The 18,985-nt window shown below is 44.8% G+C and overlaps 1 protein-coding gene across 1 annotated transcript in view; it reads left to right on the top strand.

The window, feature by feature from the left end:
* The window catches only part of setbp1 (SET binding protein 1), a 35,900-nt gene that overhangs the window by 4,551 nt on the left and 12,364 nt on the right, over window positions 1-18,985 (top strand). Inside the window, exon 2 of the mRNA XM_005947182.3 lies at window positions 1,805-2,397. Within this exon, the coding sequence (XP_005947244.1) occupies window positions 1,963-2,397 (435 nt within the window). The 5' untranslated portion in view covers window positions 1,805-1,962. The remainder of the gene's footprint in view (window positions 1-1,804; window positions 2,398-18,985) is intronic.

Genomic DNA, 18,985 nt, shown 5'->3' with positions numbered 1-18,985 from the left:
TTGGTATATTCTTCCATTAAACAGGCTGCTGTCGAGGAGCTAAGTTTAAAAACCAGTTATTTTGAATGAAAACCCGTGATTTCCAAGGTAGGAAATCAATCTGAGAATGTATTAATGTGCTTTGGGAAATGTTTGGCAGTACAGCCATGTGAGCAATTTGGGCTTCATAAGCTTAAACATGCAAAACCGCTGTTACGCTCCCTTAAATTTTTTGATCCTTGACCGCCACTGGGCTACCAGAACCTACATCAATAACCCTTGTAAGTGGTTTCAGATTGGCAAACTTTACGGTTAAAGAGAGGGTTCGTTGAAACAAGTCTTTTTTGACTTTTGTTTATTTAAGGGCATGCAGAAGAAAAAGGACACACGGCTAACTTTGAGAGCTGGACACTGTGTGCAGTCCTGCAATGGTTTGTTGGAAAACTTGCTGTGGATTAAGACTGCTCAGTCACACTGCAAGCATGTGCTCTGAGGCCCCTTAGATATTATGATGGGATCAGCTGTTTGTACAGTAGCGTGGGCTGGTACAGTACAGCACACTGAGAAAACACATACAGCTAAAGGAAAATGACTGTAGTAGTCATGCCAGGGAGTGTATTAGGTTAATAGGTATGCAAATCTTGATATATGCTCTGAGCCAGTTGTGCTCTTTCAGATCTTTTTAAGTCTGCGGGAAGCAAGATCCCTTTACTTGAGTCATGTCGACAGGTAGTGGTCTAGTCTGGGTTCACATCAGTGTAAATGGTGTCAGGCTAAGCTCAGCATGTGAGACAGCATTCCCCACTTCCCACTCAGTCATGCCTCATGTCATATTGACTGATGGGATTCCCTCGAGCTGTAGTGAGAAGTGTAGTCCACTGTTTGTTTTGGTTGCTTTCTGTTTATACGCCTGTGTGTAAGTAGGCCTGTGCAAGCGCACGTGTGTATGTACGTATGGCGTGAGCGTGTAATATGGATCTGCGTCTGCACGTGCAATGATCCTAAACAGAAATCCTGAATCCTCCTGACAAGCAGCGGCCACAGTGTTTTTCTCCAGAAAGCAGGAATAGCAGCAGGGGGTGCAGCATGTGTACGGCAACGTTGTCATTTTGGATGTGCGTCTGTGTGGATGCGCGCACTGGTTTTTTTTTTCTGTGTATGTGTGTAGCAATGCGGCTGCATGCGTGTGTAAAATGGTTCAGACGCTAGTTTTTCCAGACCAGCTCGTAAACCACATCTGGGGAAAGAATTTAGATTCCTTCTCTCCGTCTTTCTCTGCTGCTTTTCCTTTCCCCCCTTGTGTGTTCCCCTCCCTCCTCCTTCACTCCTCTGAAGAAGAAAAAAAACCAACAAAAAAAACGGACCCAGCTTCGTTCATTTTTTTTCTGTCTTGTGTCCTCAGGCTAACTTCAGCCTGGTTTTAGAGCAGAGAAGAGGAATGTCTTATTTTGCACTGATCACTCTAGTGTCTGCGCAGCTCCGCTTCAGATCTGTCACAAGGATGGAATAAGTAATGAAGGGTGAGAGAGAAGATTTAGCAAAGAGGGAGTAAAGAAGAGAGCAGGAAGAGAGGAAGGCAAGTGGGTGTCAGAAATGAGTTTGTTTATGCGAGGTACAAAATGCAAATGATAGCTAGGCAGCATGCCTCTGCAGCTCTGTGATGAGTGTGTGTTTGTCTTCATACTTAACAGGCAGGCAATGATGGCGATGACAGAGAACAGGCCTGTGCTGAGAGGTAGCAGTGGAATGGAAGCTATGGGGATGACAGAACGGGTCTCATACGCCCTTTTTTCCTAATTATGTCATTCACCTGCTCTTTCCGCAGACTGTCCCTGGCTTCGCTGTGTTCCTGTGGGACAATCAACACAACCTCAGTAGCTGATTGACAACAACCAACCAGCCGGACAGACTACTGCTTTCTATCTTCCTATTGGCTGGCTGCCAAGGCTTCCCCCATCCTGACTGGCTCTGGTGGGAGAGTGGATGGAGCAAAGGGATCTGGTTGGCTCAGCCCGACCCAAAGAGGCTGACCTTCAGGGAGGTAGGGTGGGGCCAAATGAAGGGGACCAAGAAGGAGCAGGAGGCATCGGGTTGGCACGCAGTGATGATGTGATTAACGGTGCCATCAGTGAAGGTGAGGGGTTAGAGGAACAGGGGGACGGGCTAATGGAGGAGCAGGAGTTCTCCATCAAGGAAGCAAGTTTCCAGGAAGGAAGTCTAAAGCTGAAGATACAGACCACCAAGCGCACCAAGAAGCCCCCAAAGAGCCTTGAGAACTACATTTGCCCACCGGAGATCCGGACGACCATCAGACCTCCAGTTGGAGAGGGCAAAGGGGGACGGCAGGGGCGAACAGGTAGTGGAGGAGGGGCGGGGCGGGCCCCAAAGGAAGAAGAACGAGGGCCCCCCAGAAAAAGGGTAAGTCATGACACTGTGATGCAAGTTTGAGCGTTATTGAGTGAAAAAAAAGGCTGCTCTCACTCTCGAGATCTCTGAGTTGACCGCTCCCTTTCTCACACACACCTTTCTCGGTAGCTCCCTTCGCGGCTTGGTTACACGGGGTCAAAGTTTGCCCCGTAATTGAAACCAGCCTAACTGAGATCACACAGCGACACACATACAAGCACACAACACACACTCACATAAGAGCTGAGAATAGGGCTGACATAAGCAAGTGACAGCTGGCGTCTGCTCTCTCCATTTGTGGTCATATACACAGAGACCTTTACTGTCTCCTCTCCTCTCCTTTCCTCTCCTTCCCTTTAATGAAATCAGCTTTTGCGGGTCAGTGCCTTCAACGCCGCCCCCCTCCTCTTGCCTCCATCACACCCTCTACACACTATACTGGTGTTGTACAGGTCCTTGGGGGAATCTAGTGTTTGCAGTGTGTGTTGACCTACACAGTGGTGTGTGTGTCCAAACCTGACAGCCATCTCGATGTCACCGAGCTCGACAGGCCAAGCAGGAGTAAAGGCGTCATGTTGTCAACATGATGTTGTGTCGTGTTTTCCTCCGCTGTGCCTCACTTCTGTGGCTTCGGCTCTTAATTGGCTCGTGAGACGCGCCCGTGATTGGTGTTTTTTCGTCAGTGTCAATAACAGTCCTGCCTAGTCTCCATTCAGTAAACGCTTTGGGTCAAAGTTCAAGCGAGGGCTGCTCCAAGATGAACATGATATTGTCACTTGTTGGGATGTTTTTCTCATTTTTCTCAAGTAGATGGATTTAGAGTAAGGCAGTGAAAACAAGCGCAGCATTCAGCTATTTGGGGCTTTCATTTTACTTGAAAGGGTTCGCGCATTCAGGCTAGTCACCATCGAATTATCTGCCACCCTGCTAGCTACAGAGGTATTGTTAGGCTATTAAAGAAGTTTTTATTGAAATTGTTTTCAATAAAAGTTTAGTTTATGGCAGTCAAGCAGTGTGGTACAGCACCTGCGAGGGCAAGAGTGGCAGAAATAAGTACAATCATATGGCAGGAAGAAGACAGCAGAAAATAGACAAAACCGCAGACTAGAGTGCATATGAGGTTAGTTTTTAATATAGCGAAGGGTTCTTTGAAATATCTTTAGTAAAAAAAAAAAGAAATCTTTGTTGACTTTAGCTTTTATGATGTGTTTAAAGGCTGTATTGTAGTTTTAAGTGTTTAGCTTACAAGTGGAGTGTCATGAGTAGTGAGAATAAACACAAAGAAAACTAATTTTTTTATTTCTATTGACAGTAGGCATGTCAAAACAGTAGAATTTTAAACTTGATACCGATACCCGTGAAAATATTTGGTACTCGTCACGACCTTTATATTCCAAAATTAAGAGGCACATTTTAAAAATATATATTAGAACAAATGATGGTCCAGTCAAATGTAATCAGCTACAGCCCTGTTTCATTTATACCTCTGCTTCTGACTACTTGGTATCATAATTCTTTGCTGAGCAAAGCTGCTGAGCACTGTTTCTGTCTAGCTGTCTGTGGACCTTTCATATAATACTTATTAGACACAAATAGTTCTATTACCCTGTCAACTTATCACTGTTTAGTAGCAGTAGTTATAGTAGTTTAGTAGTAGTTTACACACCGATAGGCAGGATTGTGAATAAAGTTTGCCGCTAGCATTAGCAATAGCTGCTACTTTAGTCGCTACCTTATGATAACCTAACTAATTTGGCTAATATGGCTGTCATATAATTGCTAATAGTTAAACTGTCCAGGGCAAAACTTCTGACTATTGTTTAGCAAATTTCTGTTGTTGAAATGAGAACTTTATTAACCTCAGGAAACTCTTCGTAAAGATTGGGGGTTTCAAACTTTAAGATGCTTTGCTACGTCTTTTGCTAGTGTTCGTGTGTTCACGTGTTCAGCTGCTAGTGAGGGCAGCGGCTGCACGCCTGTCTGTTTGCAGAGGTGCTGTATGAAGTTCTCTGTCAGCTGGAGGAAGCAAAGCCGGTGCTGCTGACATCGATACTGTTGGAAATGAGTATTTCAGTTGATTGTTTTTTGTAGTATCAATCAAGGATCAACTTTTTCCGATGACACTATTCAGTACAAATGCTGCTTCTGGTGAAATCTTCAATTGACAGTGCCGTGCCCCATGTCTTAGTAATTTGGTGCATAATGAAACCCTGCAACACGTCAATTCAATGAGCGCCTCGGTCGATATAGTAGAATTAAAAAATGCATTATTGGCAGGTTGTTAAGTCACAACTCAGCGAGCAGATTGTTCTCTAAATAAACTGGGAGTGAGTGGGTGTCAAGTGTCGCCCCACGAGTGACCTATCCAGGCAGCAATGCTAATGCTAACCCGAACAAACAAAGCATTTCCAGTAGTGTTGTGTATTACATGTGAAATAAAACAAACTTTGTAACTTTACAATTGTCCAGACTTCATGTGTGAAAATGGCTTTGACAAGTTGCACTTTCATAATATCTTTATGGGAAAAGGTTTTGTTTTTTACATTTTTTAATGAATTGCTGGATCGTTCTAGTCCTCTCTAAGTTTTTGGTTGTTTATAGATATTTGCAATTGGTAGACAACGGTTTACGTAAAGATTGCTCGCCAACATGATTGCTCTACACTTGTGTTTTTCCAACAATTGGAACACTGGCTTGGAAAAGAAATTCATGGTCATTTCTTTGTTGCTGGCAGATTTCAGTGTGATTTACAGCCACAATTTCCAGTAGTTGTCTTCAGGATGTGTATTCTTGTCTGAGCTTTTCTGTAAATAAAGTATGAACAGGCCTCTGAAAAATTTCAGTGTTTACATCCATTAGTAAGCTGAATGAGCTGAGCTCGGCGTTGTGATGTTTTTAGCAACCATTCCTAATCTAGCGCCATCGGCCCCCACTGGGAAGCCCACTGCTACAGTATGATTGACAGGGGTTGTCATAGTGACACGGGCAGCAAGCTGGTCTCTATTGAGGTTTGAGGTTTGGGGAGGGGAGAGGGGGGTTGTGGAGGATGTGTTGGTGTTGATTCAGATCAGTTTCAACCCTTCATCCCTTGCACTCTGTCCCTCAATCACACCCCCACCATCCCTCTCCCCCTCTCTTTCCCCCTTACATCCTTTCCCTCCATCTAGCCATCACCTGCCACCCCAAGGGTGTAATACAGGCAGGCTCAGTGGAGAGGAACGGGTTAAAGAGAGAGGCCAGGCTGCTTTTTCTGTCTCACTCTTTTTCTGTATGTGTGTGTTGAGGTTAAATACTCTCTTTGTGGTGTACGTGAGGCTGTGAGTCAGGAGGGGGACGGGAGGTGAGGGGGAGCAGATGGACAGCCTCTCTCCTCTCTGTTGTATTGTGTCCACATATATGCTTTCTCCTTCTATTCTTTTAATCAATCTCTCTTTCCACACGTTTCCCCCTCTAGCTTTTCTTTCCCTATGTCTTCCTCTTTCCAAGCACTGTCTTTCATCGTGCTTTTCTCTCTCTTTCACCCTCTGTTGTCTTGTAGCAGATGGCAGCGTGGGGCAGCAGCAGCAGCAGCAGCAACAGAGCAGAAGCCAGAGTGTGAGCAAGAGAGAGGGGTAGAGGGGAAGGGGGTCGTGGAACGAGGAGGAGGAGGAGAAAGGAGGTGGGGGTCAGGCATATGGAGAGCCTGGTTAAGGGGCCTCCTCAGAGGGAGTGTGTATATGCGTGTGGTAGTGTGGTGAATAGAGGAGGGGGAGAGGCAGGATACAATAGAAGCCCATTAAGACAGAGATTTGACTCTAATAGACAGAGAGGGAAAGAGACAGGCAGACAGATAAGAAGGCAAACATGTAGAATGGTGCAAAGAAACAGATGGAAATTGTGTTTTTTAGCCATTCTTTCTTTTGTAGCAGCCTAAGAATCTGCTGTCAGAAAGGCCCCTTCTCCTCTCTTCCCTCTGCTGACTTGTAATAACATTAAAATTTTAGGTTATTCCATGTGGGAAAGCTGTCGTTTTGCAAACCCCAAAAACAGCAGCCTAAAAAGATAAATCCGAGTTATGCAAATTGCCTTTTTACACTAGAGACGTGGCAGAATGTCAACAAAGGCTGTGCTTGCAATCCCTTGTATTAGTATTTACCCCTGACCATTTTATATGATTGTCCATATTCACAGTGTAAAATTTAAATACCGCACGGATCCATCACTGGCATTGATAATTACAGTGCACAGTGCAGTGCATCAATTTTATAGGCTTAAAAGTTATATTCATTTGACTCTACGCCTGTCAATGATGACCAATAATGGCCTGGATTTATTTACCGCTCTCTATAAAATGCTATTTATTATGCAGTGAACATGGCTGCAAAGGCAAGAGAAAAGAGCAGAGTTAGCCTGTCTTAAAGGGAAGGGAAAGGGGAGTTTCATCCACCTATCATCTTCATAGCGAGCATCCATAACCGAGGAAGTCAATGAGGAAGCGTAGTGTGTCAGAGGACAGACCCAAACACACATTAACGGGATATGATGGGCTCCCCTTCTCTGTCTCCAGCTGACATCACACACATGCTGAACGTCCTCTCACACACGGCTCTTTGTCTGGGCGCGCTGTGTGTGTTTGGAAGATGAATGTGTGTGTTTTAATGGATTGGGTCCTGGGTCAACCACTGCATCACTCCTCCAGACACACACTCTTCTCGCGCGCGCACACACACACACTTAGAAACACACACTGACACGCAGTTAGCGGTCCGATGCCTTCACATGGGGGAGCGTGCGCTAGCTAAAATACATCCACTCTTTTACTATCTCTTCTATACACACACACACATACATACAAATCATGTTGAACAGCGATTGCAGTTAGAGAGAGTGTTTTCCTGGTTATCTGTCCAGTTCCCTGGACGTGCCAAATGTGGCTCTTAATCCATTTCACTATCTGTGGGGAGAGATAAGCCAGAGCTTTTCCAGGAGTCCAGACCAGGCCTTGTGTTGTTGTTGTTGTGTGTATATGTGTCTGCGTGTGTGTGTGTGTGTATTAGTGGGTGCACGCGAAAGCTCGACGGTAAGACACACACTTATCTTGTCTTGACAGCCCCTCTGCTTGGTGGTCCTCCTGGCTATGTGTGTGTATGTTGCTGCTTGGTGGTCTCCCAGCAGTGTTTGGGATTATTATGTGTTAGTCAAGTGCATTCACAAGGAAATTAATGCTGCCACAGTCGCCACGCCAAGTGTGTGCATGCAGTACGTGCACATGCGTGTGTGTGAAATGGGTTGCCTTTTGATGTGAGCTTTTTTATCCCTGGCTGAAATGGCGGTTGGTGACCTGAGGGACTTGATGAGCTCATAAAATAGGAGTGTGTATGGGTGTGTGTGTGTGTGTGTGTGTGTGTGCGGGCGTCAGCTTGAGCGGATAGCATCGTGCTTACCCACAGAGAGCACCCCCTGACTGATTTATGAATATGTATGAACATGAAATGATCACCTATAATATGGCCTGACCCACCTGTCATATTGGAGTTTTTTTCTCTGGTGACTGTCACTGTGGTCCAAAGACCCATGCTTTTATATTCAGTGTGTGTGTGAGTGAGTGTGTGTGTTTGTGTACGTGTGCCCTCACTGTGCTGTCTTTGAGAGTACGGATCGGGAATGCTTTAAAGGGGCGTTTCCCTGTAGTGGATGGGGGGATGGGACATGTGAATGTGTTTGTGTGCATGTGTGCTCGCATGCTGGGGAGGGGTGAGTGATTTAGCACCGCTGAAACACCAGCTGTCCATCTGTGTCTGACCCCCCATACACACCCCGTGCACACTTGAAACACACACAGACACACACACAGACACGTCTCCTCGCGTCTAAACTCTGATCTGCTCTTCAGTATCTCTCAAATCTGAAGAAAGTCCAGACAAAACACAATCTGTTCATCGGCCTTTCTCCCTCCAAACACAGGCACACTCGTGCTCACATTCATCATAACACAGACTTACATTAATTTCCTTTGGATATAACTACTGTTTGCTTAACCCTAACCCTCAAGCCAAGTCTTCCTACTAAAATTTAATCATTTGCCTTATTATCAGAAGTGAGATGAATCCCCAGAAACTGATTGTCTGTCCCTACAACACACACACACAAGGGCACACACACATCTACACACACACACTAAGGAAGAGTGCTCCCTAATAAGCTCTGCGGTAGTGCTGGTGCTGCAGTGTATCCACAATGAATGACTCTGCAAGGTCACTCCTAGTGAGCACATGTAAATGCTACACACACACACACACACACACACACACACACACACACACACACACACACACACACACACACACAAAGGAGCGCTGAAGGCTGGCAGCAGAAGAGATGAACTTTGACCCTGCTGGACATTCAGAAGTCGAGGTGATAGCTGAACTCCACAGTTGTATAAGCCCTAGTGTCTGTGTGTGTTCGTGTGTATGCTGTGTGTGTCTGCCTGTGTGTGTGTGCTGTATTGTTTGTTTGTGAGAGTGGGTCAGGGTTGAGACAACTGGAGTCTGGCCTTTGCTTTCTTAGCCTCAGGGCTGGATTTGGTGTCTGTGTACGCGCATGTGTGTGTGTGTGTGTGTTTGTGTTGACCATTTGGTTGGAACTGTAGCTAATTTCTCAATCAGACACACACATACCATCTTCTCAATCTGTCCTAAAGGTCAAGACCTATTCATTCACTATTGTATCCAGTCTCAGTGGGTTGCTTTTCCTCTTAAGTCTGATGCAGGGCAGCAATAATAGGCAGTCTAGCTGAAGGTACATTTTAATAAAGACCTGAGGCAACTACACTTAAAGAAATGCCAGTGGGTCACTTAGGCAGCATCTGCCAGTGAACATGAAGGCATTTTGTGTTGCCTTTTTTTTCTGGCAAATATATTTTTATATTTTCCAAAAACAAAACAAACCCAAAACAAAACAAACATATCAGGTTCTGTCTTTTAAAGATACAGCTGATAGGCTTCAGCCTTTTTCAAACAGCGTGACATTACCCAACAGAGATGCACGTGAGAACTGTCTGAAGCTACAATTAAACATCAACTTCGATTAATTTAACCTGCTAGCTCTGAATTGCAAAACCTGTGATATTGCAATATTTTATTTTTTTGCATCATGCCTGTCTACATTGGGTAGTGTAGACAGGAAAGCAGGTGAGGGAAGAATGGGAAACTTGGACCTCTGCATTGGCCTTTTGCATATGGCTAATGTAGATGTATGAACTATACCAGTATCAGTGTAACAGATATTTGATTGCACAGGTCATTTACTAGTTAAAAGGTTGGTGGTTGAATCCCCGCCTCACTCAGTCTGCACGTTCACGACCCAGCCCCAAACTGCCCCTTCGATTCTGATGTGTCCGTATAATGAAGCCTAGGTTATACTCTGTTGCAGACATGGAAATGGACATCATTCATCAGTCATTCCTGTTATACTTCTCTAAAATCTGCTGCTTGTGGTGGATTCTTGATTGGTGCATTATAATGAAAAGTTGGCATGAACAGCTCTACGTGGTCACAAAAAACTGACAGGTGTCTGCACTGACCCTCGCACCTTCTGAAGATGTCATTTACTTTTACCAACTTACCATAATTTGCCACTGGGATCTAAGTGGACCCTAGCGGACTTTTGGACAGCAAGCCCTTAAAGGCATAGCATAAAGTGCACTATAAATGTGTGTGTAAATGGCTGTGAAAAAAGTGCTTTGAGTCTTCCATTACAAGAGCTCTTTAAGTGCCAGTATGCTTACTATTTAATAATCTGGTGAATTCACAGCGAGTGACTGGTTATCCTGCCATTTGAATCCTCTAGTAAGGCAGTACTCTCACCTAAACCAGAGTATTTCTAGTAGTGAGAACATGTGCAATGTCTAAACCAATATTTGTGGTTCTCGTGTCTAAAAACCTCATATGGGTCATAAAAAGAACAAAAGTCAAACTTCCTGGAATATCATTCCTGAAATTAAAATAAGGCATAATAAGCATATGTTTACCTCACATTTGCTGTTGTTTGCTGCTGTGGCCAAAATCACTAAGTTTCACAAAGCTGTCATGGTTTTATGCCACTGGGCCATTGTTATTTTTCTCACTCTAGGGGGGCTTCAGCCTGATAGCACAACTTTCACAGACTTCCACTGTTCCATTACCAACTCGTTTTTTATAGCATCAGGATGATCCCTGTAATGTAGATATTGACTGAAAAACCAACGAGAGATCGTGTAATCTCCCTTTACTGATGACTGATCCAGGCTATAATTTTATAAAAAGCATAAAATATATATTACTGCACTGTTGAATAGTTGTAAACTCAACTGGAAGTTATGACTTGTTTATAAAAACGTAATTGTAATACATCATTTTGACATTGTTTGCCCTTTTTTATTCATTGAGGTCTTCAAAAAGAACAGATTGCAATAAACATCAAGAGCAAACTGTATAGAAAACACACAGGCCTGAATTTGATTTGTGCGACAGCACAGCGGTTGACTGTGACTCACTTGACTGTGGGATGATCTGGAGGGCAGCCATTTTTGATGTCCTCTGCAGGCACGGATGATGTTGAGTCACAGCATCATGTGTTCCCGGTGGCTGCTTTGTTAGTGTGGCTCCATCATGCCTCTGCCTCTGTGGTTAGTCAGTGTGTGTGTGTGTCTGTCTGTGTGAGGAGGAGTGTATGCTGTGGTTTTCAGAGGAGGTCCGACAGGAATAGATGCGGATGTTTGGTGAGAGGAGTGAAGGAGACGGGGAGTCAAAGGAAGAGAAGGGAAGAAGGCGAAGAGTATTGACTTTCACTGTGTCTCACTGCAAGTGTGTTTGTCAGTGAAATCTGATGGGGCCCATCAGCTGTCTGGGATGTGCCTGTCAGAAGGTTGGGGGCGTGTGTGTTTCTGAAAAAGAGGTTACAGTGTTCACAACACATAATTCGATAAAAGACATTTTGGCATTTACAAATGTTTTCATCAAATTTAGTGGATTCATCTCTACTTATTTTTTTTTTTTACACTGTATTGATGTATTGTTTTGCACGGATGGATACGAGAGATTCACCAAGCCGACCTTTTACAGTTGTAATCCTTCCTTTAAGATAGGTACCGATACCAAGCCACAGTCTGATAACAGCATTAAATTATTAAGCTGTTATCATCACAGCCTGGAATTTCTTTCTTTTATGCATAAGGCTCAACTTCAACATTAAAAAATTTAATGTAGCAAATAAATATTTTCTGAATTGGTATTTATTAGTATCCGAGATAGGCTCCAGCCTCCACATGACTGAGAATTGGATAAACTGAAGAGGATTTATGGTATTTGAAAGCATATGAAATTAAAAGTAAATAATGTATTTGTGTTAGTCACCCGATAGATCACGCACTAGTTTCGCTTTCAGCTCAGTGTGAAAGTCATCAGGCTGCTGCAAACTGCTGTTACATATGGTGATGCTCATGCTTAATTTATGGTACCGCAGTTGTGTCCTTTTGAACAGTTTTCGACCTACGCAAAAACGCTTTTGTGCCATCCTCCAAAAACCCAACAGCACGCAGCATGCATGCATGAGGCTATGCCGAGCGCTAATTGGCTGCAATAGGCAAGGGAGCGACGAGCAGAAGTGCAAACAAACATCAAAGATTATACATATATATATATATATATATATAAATATATATATATATGTAGACGAACGGCAGAGCTTTCCGTACGACCACAACAGAAGCATGTTTGTGCCCTCAGTCTGAGGGCACCGCCTTTTACTGCTTGTCACACACATTGTGTGTGAAGTGGAGCCTACTGAAGATAGTTAATGTGTAAAAATAACAGGTTATGTTACCGTAACTTTAGCAAAACCTTCCGTACAACAAGTGTTGTATGAAATATGACAGTGAGATCAAGTTTAAAAGAAAGAGGAAGCTCGCTTAACCACAAATCAAAAACTGTTGTAAAGATACAAAAGCTGTCGGTGGAGCTCCAATTAAATACCTCCACCCTGTTACACCTTTGCTTTTAGCTTCCTTCATGCTGCTTTAGTTCTCCTGCTAGCACCTGACGCACTGCTGCTAAAGCTGTAAAGCTAAACTGAATGGATCAGCTGTAGATCGTCACTGACTTCCGATTCAGTGTTTTGAATGCGGATCAGATCGATACACAATCTAAACATCGTAGAAGTGTATCGCTAAAAATTTTCAACCTAGCCCTTCCAATATTGGCCAGGCTCTAAAACTGTTAATATTCTTCAAGTGTTTGGTTTGAAAAGATTCTGAACTTTATATAAAGACATCAATGCGCTACATGTTTCACACTGAACATTCAAAAGCATGGAAGCCAGCTGCTTTTTACAGTCTTTTTCTTTCTGCCCAGTTTTATCTCTTTGCACCAGGATTTGTAAAATAATCATGCTGCACTTCTGCTGTTTGTTTATGCTCGTTGTCTCTTAAGTATGGATACAGACATGAATAAATGATATAAATGTGTCTGTCTATCCCTCTGTCTGTGTGTCTGTCCCTTGGGGCAGCTCAGACTAAACAAACAGCTGTGTTTATGAAGCAAAGAAGAGCCACAAGGGTCCTCTGTTTACTGGTCCATTTCAGCACACAGGCCTACAAAATGTTCACATGCACGCACTGAAATACACACTCACGAATGCCCCGTGCTCCTCATCTTTTACCTGCCCCGCTCTGTTGCTTATTTGACCCCTGGTGTTTTCTACTCTCTCTCTTTCCCTCTTCCCCCTCTGCTCAGTGCTCGCTCGCTCTCAGACCGAGAGGAATGCCACTTTGTGTGACCTCTCACCCACACCAAGGAGGGGTGCTGCTTTAGATGAGGGAGTGAGGGGGCAGCTGCAGTCATGTGCCTGGGCTTGAAGGGAAATGCACGTACACACTCACACGCACTCACACACACATACACAGAGAGCCAGGTTTCTAGCTAGCTAAAAGACATTAATTCTGGCAGGTTTGTATACGCATACATGTAGTTGTTGTAGATGTGCTGCTCTCCTTCACCCACCTCTTTTTGTGACCATCTGAGAAAGTGTAGGATGCTGCGGTCTGTGTGTGTGTGTGTGTGTGTGTGTGCGAACACACGAGTGGAGTGCAGCCTCACACAAAGGCGTTATTGTTGGTGAGAGGGGGCCTGAGGGGAGGCAGGCAGTCTGATTGGTTAAGACTATTGTGTCTCACTTTGCCCATTCTCCCTGTCACTGAGGATGTCATTACGGTGGCTCTCTAACTTGTTCTCCGTCTCCTTCCTTGCCACCCCCACTCCCCCACACCCTTACAAGCCAGAGATCATCTGAGGACTTGAGATATTCACAGAAACATTCAGACCGAGCAATGAAAATGTTCCTTCGCAAACTTCAAAACTTGCCTTGCAGACACCAGAGTCCTTCTACAAGACATATATTTAGTCATCCATTAACAATTGTTTGCAGGCATTTTACATGTGACATGTGGCGTGACACGCTAAAGTGTCCTCACTCCATATGTCATGACAAGCAGAAAAAAACATACATGAAATATACACTAATACATGAGATGCATGGCTAATGTAATGTGCAATGAGTTTTTCATTTGCTTTTCTTTATCAATGTGAGTATGATATTGCAGTGTTATATAGTAATATATGCTGGATGGTAAAGAAGCGAAAAAACCTGCAGGTGATGTGGCTGCATATCGATTCACTAACCAGACAGACAACAATAACTTGCAGTGAATTATTTTTAAGTAGCTAATCAGTGAGTGGGGCTGTTACAGACTACTGTTTGCCAGAGAGGAAGTGTTTAATCTCAGCGCAGCTTCTGTCTTGAATTACCCATCATTCCACACAGGAAGTCATCCCTAAGGACTTTGAGCAGCTCATTGGAGCTTAATTGTTTCCTGTTGTACAGAAGTGCTATGATTGGGTCATATGGTGCACAGAGTAAAGTGACCAACACAATGCGTTGGTTTTATACTATGTGCAGCAGCACATGTGCCTGTTTTGTTGTATAATTTCCTTACTCTAAAAGATGCGCTGTTCTAACAACTTTCTGTAGTCATGTTGCATCCAAAAAGCATTACACTTGTTCTAATGTTGTACATTTTCTTTGTTTTTAAACTTATGTGCTGACTGACATCTATAGATTGTTTGAACACGTACATACAGGGAACAATTTGTGGATAATTGCCATTTAAAAAAAGTCAAATGTGGTTGTTAAAGCTATTCAAAAACCGGGCACACCAGCGCCCATGCACACCATTAATGCTAATCGCAGGGATTAGATATACACTATATGTAGCATGTAAATGTGTCTGTCATTACTGAGGGGGTGAAAACCTCCAAATGCACCATAATAGCATGCTTCGGTTCAGCCAATCACGGGCTTTGTTCAGATTGAGTCATCTACCTCTGAGCGTGTCTGAAGAGAGTGTGACAAGGAGACTCTTTGGTGTTTCGCTGCTATCTTTAGGAGCACTCCAATCTGAAGGATTACTGCTGTGGACGTAGGAGGAAACATTTTACTTGAGACCTACTGCTGTGCCTTGAATGCGGCTTGTGCTTTACAGCTATCTAAAGGAAGAATACACAATAGATCGAAGGCTTGATCATGCTCAGCAGGAAGGGTACATAAAAAGGCACGTAAGAAAGAAAATACTGCAGAAAAAGTTAGCTCGAGCCCCTTTTTCCTACTGTGGCTGTAGGCTGAACGCATAGTTTTGGAATTGCAGCATTAAGTGGAGAGTGGAAGTTTTTCAATGGAGCCCAGTTTCCAAACTTTCCCACCCAAGTTTCCCAGATGAAGCTTTGTCTGGCACAGATGCCACCAGATCTGAGATAGTAAAGCGCTGGCTGAGCGGGAATATGCTGAGTGAAAACAGACATGCAGACACACAAACACAATTTTAGGCAGTAGGCCTGATCCCAGTGATCCACAAACTGTCCCACCTTGACAACCCCTCCTTTTTCCTCCCATTTCTCCTCCCTCTTTTCTCTCCCCTGCTGTGGGTTGCCTCAGGCGCATGAATGGAAGTCTTTATTCCCGGGAGAACTGGTGGGAAGAACGAGAGAACGAGAAACAAGGATAAGGGGGTTGGCAAGGAGGGAGGGGGGAGGTCTGTGAGAGTGGCCACAAGATCAACACAGTGCCACAGCTCCTCTTTTCTCCTCCATCGCTTTTCCCTCCTTTTCTCTGCGCTCACCCCTCCGCCCCCTCCCTCTTCCCAACCCGCGCCTTTCTATCCCGTTTTAAGTGCTGTGGATACAAAGCCCTGTTAGTATTCATGGTGTTTGTTTGCAGAGGAACTCTGTGTGTGTGTGTGTGTGTGTGTGTGTGTGTGTGTGTGTGTGTGTGTGTAGACCTGTCAGAAACACAGATCACAGAGAAGCAGCGCTGTGAATGGAGCTGGGGAGAAGCGGGCGGGGTGGTGGGGTGGTAGTTCCCACAGGAGGAAAATGGTCAGCTCCAAAAAAAGGGAAAAAAGAAGAAGAAGAAAAGGACGATGGGATGAAGGGGGGAGGGGGGGGGGTTAGTGCACAAGGCCACGGGGGCAGAGGGAGACAGTATGGTGTCAAAACCAAGAGAGGCTGCGTGACAAGGTGTTACAGAGAGGAAAGGAGAGGATCATATCAATCATAAGGTTTCGGAGGGGAACCAGTAGCAAACGAGTCTAGGCACCTCTCTTCTTGTTTTTCTGCTGGTCCTCTTCTTCCCTCCCTTTCTGCTGCTCTCATTCTTTTAGTTGCACCCCATTCCTTCCTCCCACTCTCTCCCTTCTCTCTCTCTCTCTCTGCCTCTCTCTCACTCTCTTTTTCTCTTTGTGTGTCTGTCTGGACAGCTGCCCAGTTCCATACACAGGGAAAAATGAAACACTCTAACCGCTGGGCGTGCAGCCAAATAAAAGGCTGCGAAAAACTATTTGAAGGGCAGCGTGTTTGTGTGCGCCTGTGTGTGTGTGTGTGTGTCTGTGTGTGTGCGCCTGTGTGTGTGTGTCTGTGTGCGCGTGCAAGGAGGTTGTGTATATGTTTGCCCCTGTATATGTGTGTGTTTATATGCGGGTCTGGTTGTGAGATTTGGGTGTGCCTGTTTAGGGTGTTCTTTCCCAGTATAATGGTGCAGCCAGGGTGCTATGTGCATGTGTGTGTGTGTGTCAGGGAGCGGGAGCAGTTCCTGAATTTCAGTTTGTTGGTGGAGAAATGAAAGGTTGCAGGAGAGGAAAAGGACAGCAGGGACCGGCACATACCTCCCCTCACATCAAACTGGAGGATAGAAGAACACTGTGTTTTACATCCAGATTGTCATTTAAAACAGCCTGCTCAGCGTGATACATTTATACACACACACACACACACACACACACACACACACACACACACACACACACACACACACACACACACTTATTTGTCAGTAAATATATGCTGACTCATTTGCAAAGTGCCTTTCAGTTGGGTGATTGCAGCACTTAGTCACATATTATCCATGACCTCCTCCTCCTGTGCTCTGACCTTATCTGATGGTTACGTCACCACTGGAAAGGAATGTACAGCTCCATATCTGCCTGCACTCAGGTGTTGGACAGCCAGCATTAAATCCATGTTGCTGCGGTGCTGATCCAGAGAAAGACATCTTAGAAAAAGGCAGTTGACTCAGCCGTGTTGTAAACACAGCCCCAAGAGCTCCAAGGGCCCCGGGGGGAAGAAGAGTGCGTCGGATGGGTTGAGAAGCAAAGATGCTTTGGTTCGGCCCTGAGCTGGTGTTTATCGTTATGTGATCAGTAGGGGTCTTGTAGAAAGATGGCATGTGTGGAAAAAGGTTGAAGCTTCACAGTTCTTTTTCGCTTGTGAGCTGCACACGGGTCAGAGTCCAGCGCTTATGCTCATTTCCCGACCGCTGCCCCCTGCTGCAGGTCAGCAGTAGCACAGGGAGATAATGGCTTATTCACAGAGTGCACCACAAGAGCAGGCAGTGTATAAAACAAACATTAGAAAAAAACTCATCTGAATCAATTTGCTTGCTTATGCAGGCTCTGGAGATCTATGAGTAACAAGTTTTTAGTGAATGGTATTGACCACCAGTGTGGTGATGAAAGGGCAATACAAAGCATGCAAGTGCAAATTTGGAGTTCTTTATGAAATGTAAATCAAAATGTGAATAAGTGAATGGTTAAGTGAGTAAGCTGACCCTGTCAGGAAAAGACAAAGAAGGAAAGTTTCACTGTGCTCACAGCAGCAACAACAACAACTATGGGAGTGCCTCAGTTTGTATGGCAACTATTTGTATTTTCTTGCTGGAATATCAGACATTGCGTGTTTTTTCCCTGGAAATGCTTTGTCGGGTATAAGAGGCATAGAGGAGGGGAGACGGAGGAGAGTGGTAGAAGGGAGGAAACTAAGAACAAAAAGCTGAACTGGTGCCAGCAACCCAGCTTCAACCGGAAAAAAGTAGGAGGAGGGGGCTTTCTATTTCTTAATTTTTTTTCTTCTCTTTTGCTCTCCTGTCTCTTGTAGGAAAGGTGTCCCTCTCTTTATTATCTCTCTGTGGTTGTGTGTGTGTGTGTGTGTGTGTGTGTGTGTGTGTGTGTGTGTGTGTGTGTGTGTGTGTGTGTGTGTGTGTGTGTGTGTGTGTGTGTTAAATGCACCCTCAAATTTATCTCCTGAAGACGCAGCAGGCCATGAGAGTATCACTATTACTTGGCAAGTACAGCTGCGCGGCGCGCTGTCTCGTACGGTGTAGCGCGCGCCCCAGCGGCCCTACAATTCTGTGCGTCGGGCGGCCGGGTGGGGCGGCGGTCCAGGGCGTGCTTGTGGAAGTGTTAGGTGATGTGTGCTGTGTGTTGTTTGTTGTGGTTGTGTTGTGGCAACTCCAGTGTATGGTGCAGCTTCTGTTGCTGTGCTGTTCTCCTTTGTGTGGTGCTCTCGCTTCCCTATACATCACCCACTCTATCCGTCACTGTCGAGTCCCCTTCACATTTTCACTGATGGCCTCGCTTCATAGCTCCCGACCCCAAACGCGCTAACTCACCATTGCCAGAGGAAGAAATAAAGGTCACGCAATGTCTGATATTGTAAACGATCTCGCGAAGAACACATGACAAACACCCTAGTTATGCCATACCAAACCAAATCTTGACTTTGGCGTCATCCTTACACCCCTTGTCACCAGGTAATTAGCGCTGCTTGGTTTTGCTTAGCCTGGCCGTTAAAGATCACGAAGCTTGAGCGCCACAGGAAAAAAAAACAGACAGCAGCGGTCGATGGGGGCCGTTCTAGAGTTGCGACCGGCAGACAATTACACTACGGCACTCACAGAGAAAATGTATCTTCCCGCACTCGATCCACATATCTCATATTGCTGTATGTATGAGTCCAGTTCGAGCTGGTACTTCAACATTTTGATTTACATGTTGCATACAAGGCACACTACAACTTTAGCACTTGCGACCATCGCCTTATGTCACACAGCATATGCCCTATTCATCATACACACACTGCAGCCATCGACGTACCACACCATCATACACACATACGTACCACACACACAACTAACCACAGATTAATTAACTTAAGATTGACAGTAGGCATTCACCGGTTCTCACAGCCAGCACTGGAGTCGG

This window comes from Haplochromis burtoni, unplaced genomic scaffold (assembly GCF_018398535.1).
Source record: "Haplochromis burtoni strain Fernald_Lab_line unplaced genomic scaffold, NCSU_Asbu1 Contig_485, whole genome shotgun sequence".
NCBI lineage: Eukaryota > Metazoa > Chordata > Actinopteri > Cichliformes > Cichlidae > Haplochromis > Haplochromis burtoni.
The sequence above is the reverse complement of the archived record's forward strand: the minus strand, read 5'-3'. Positions and strand labels throughout refer to the sequence as shown.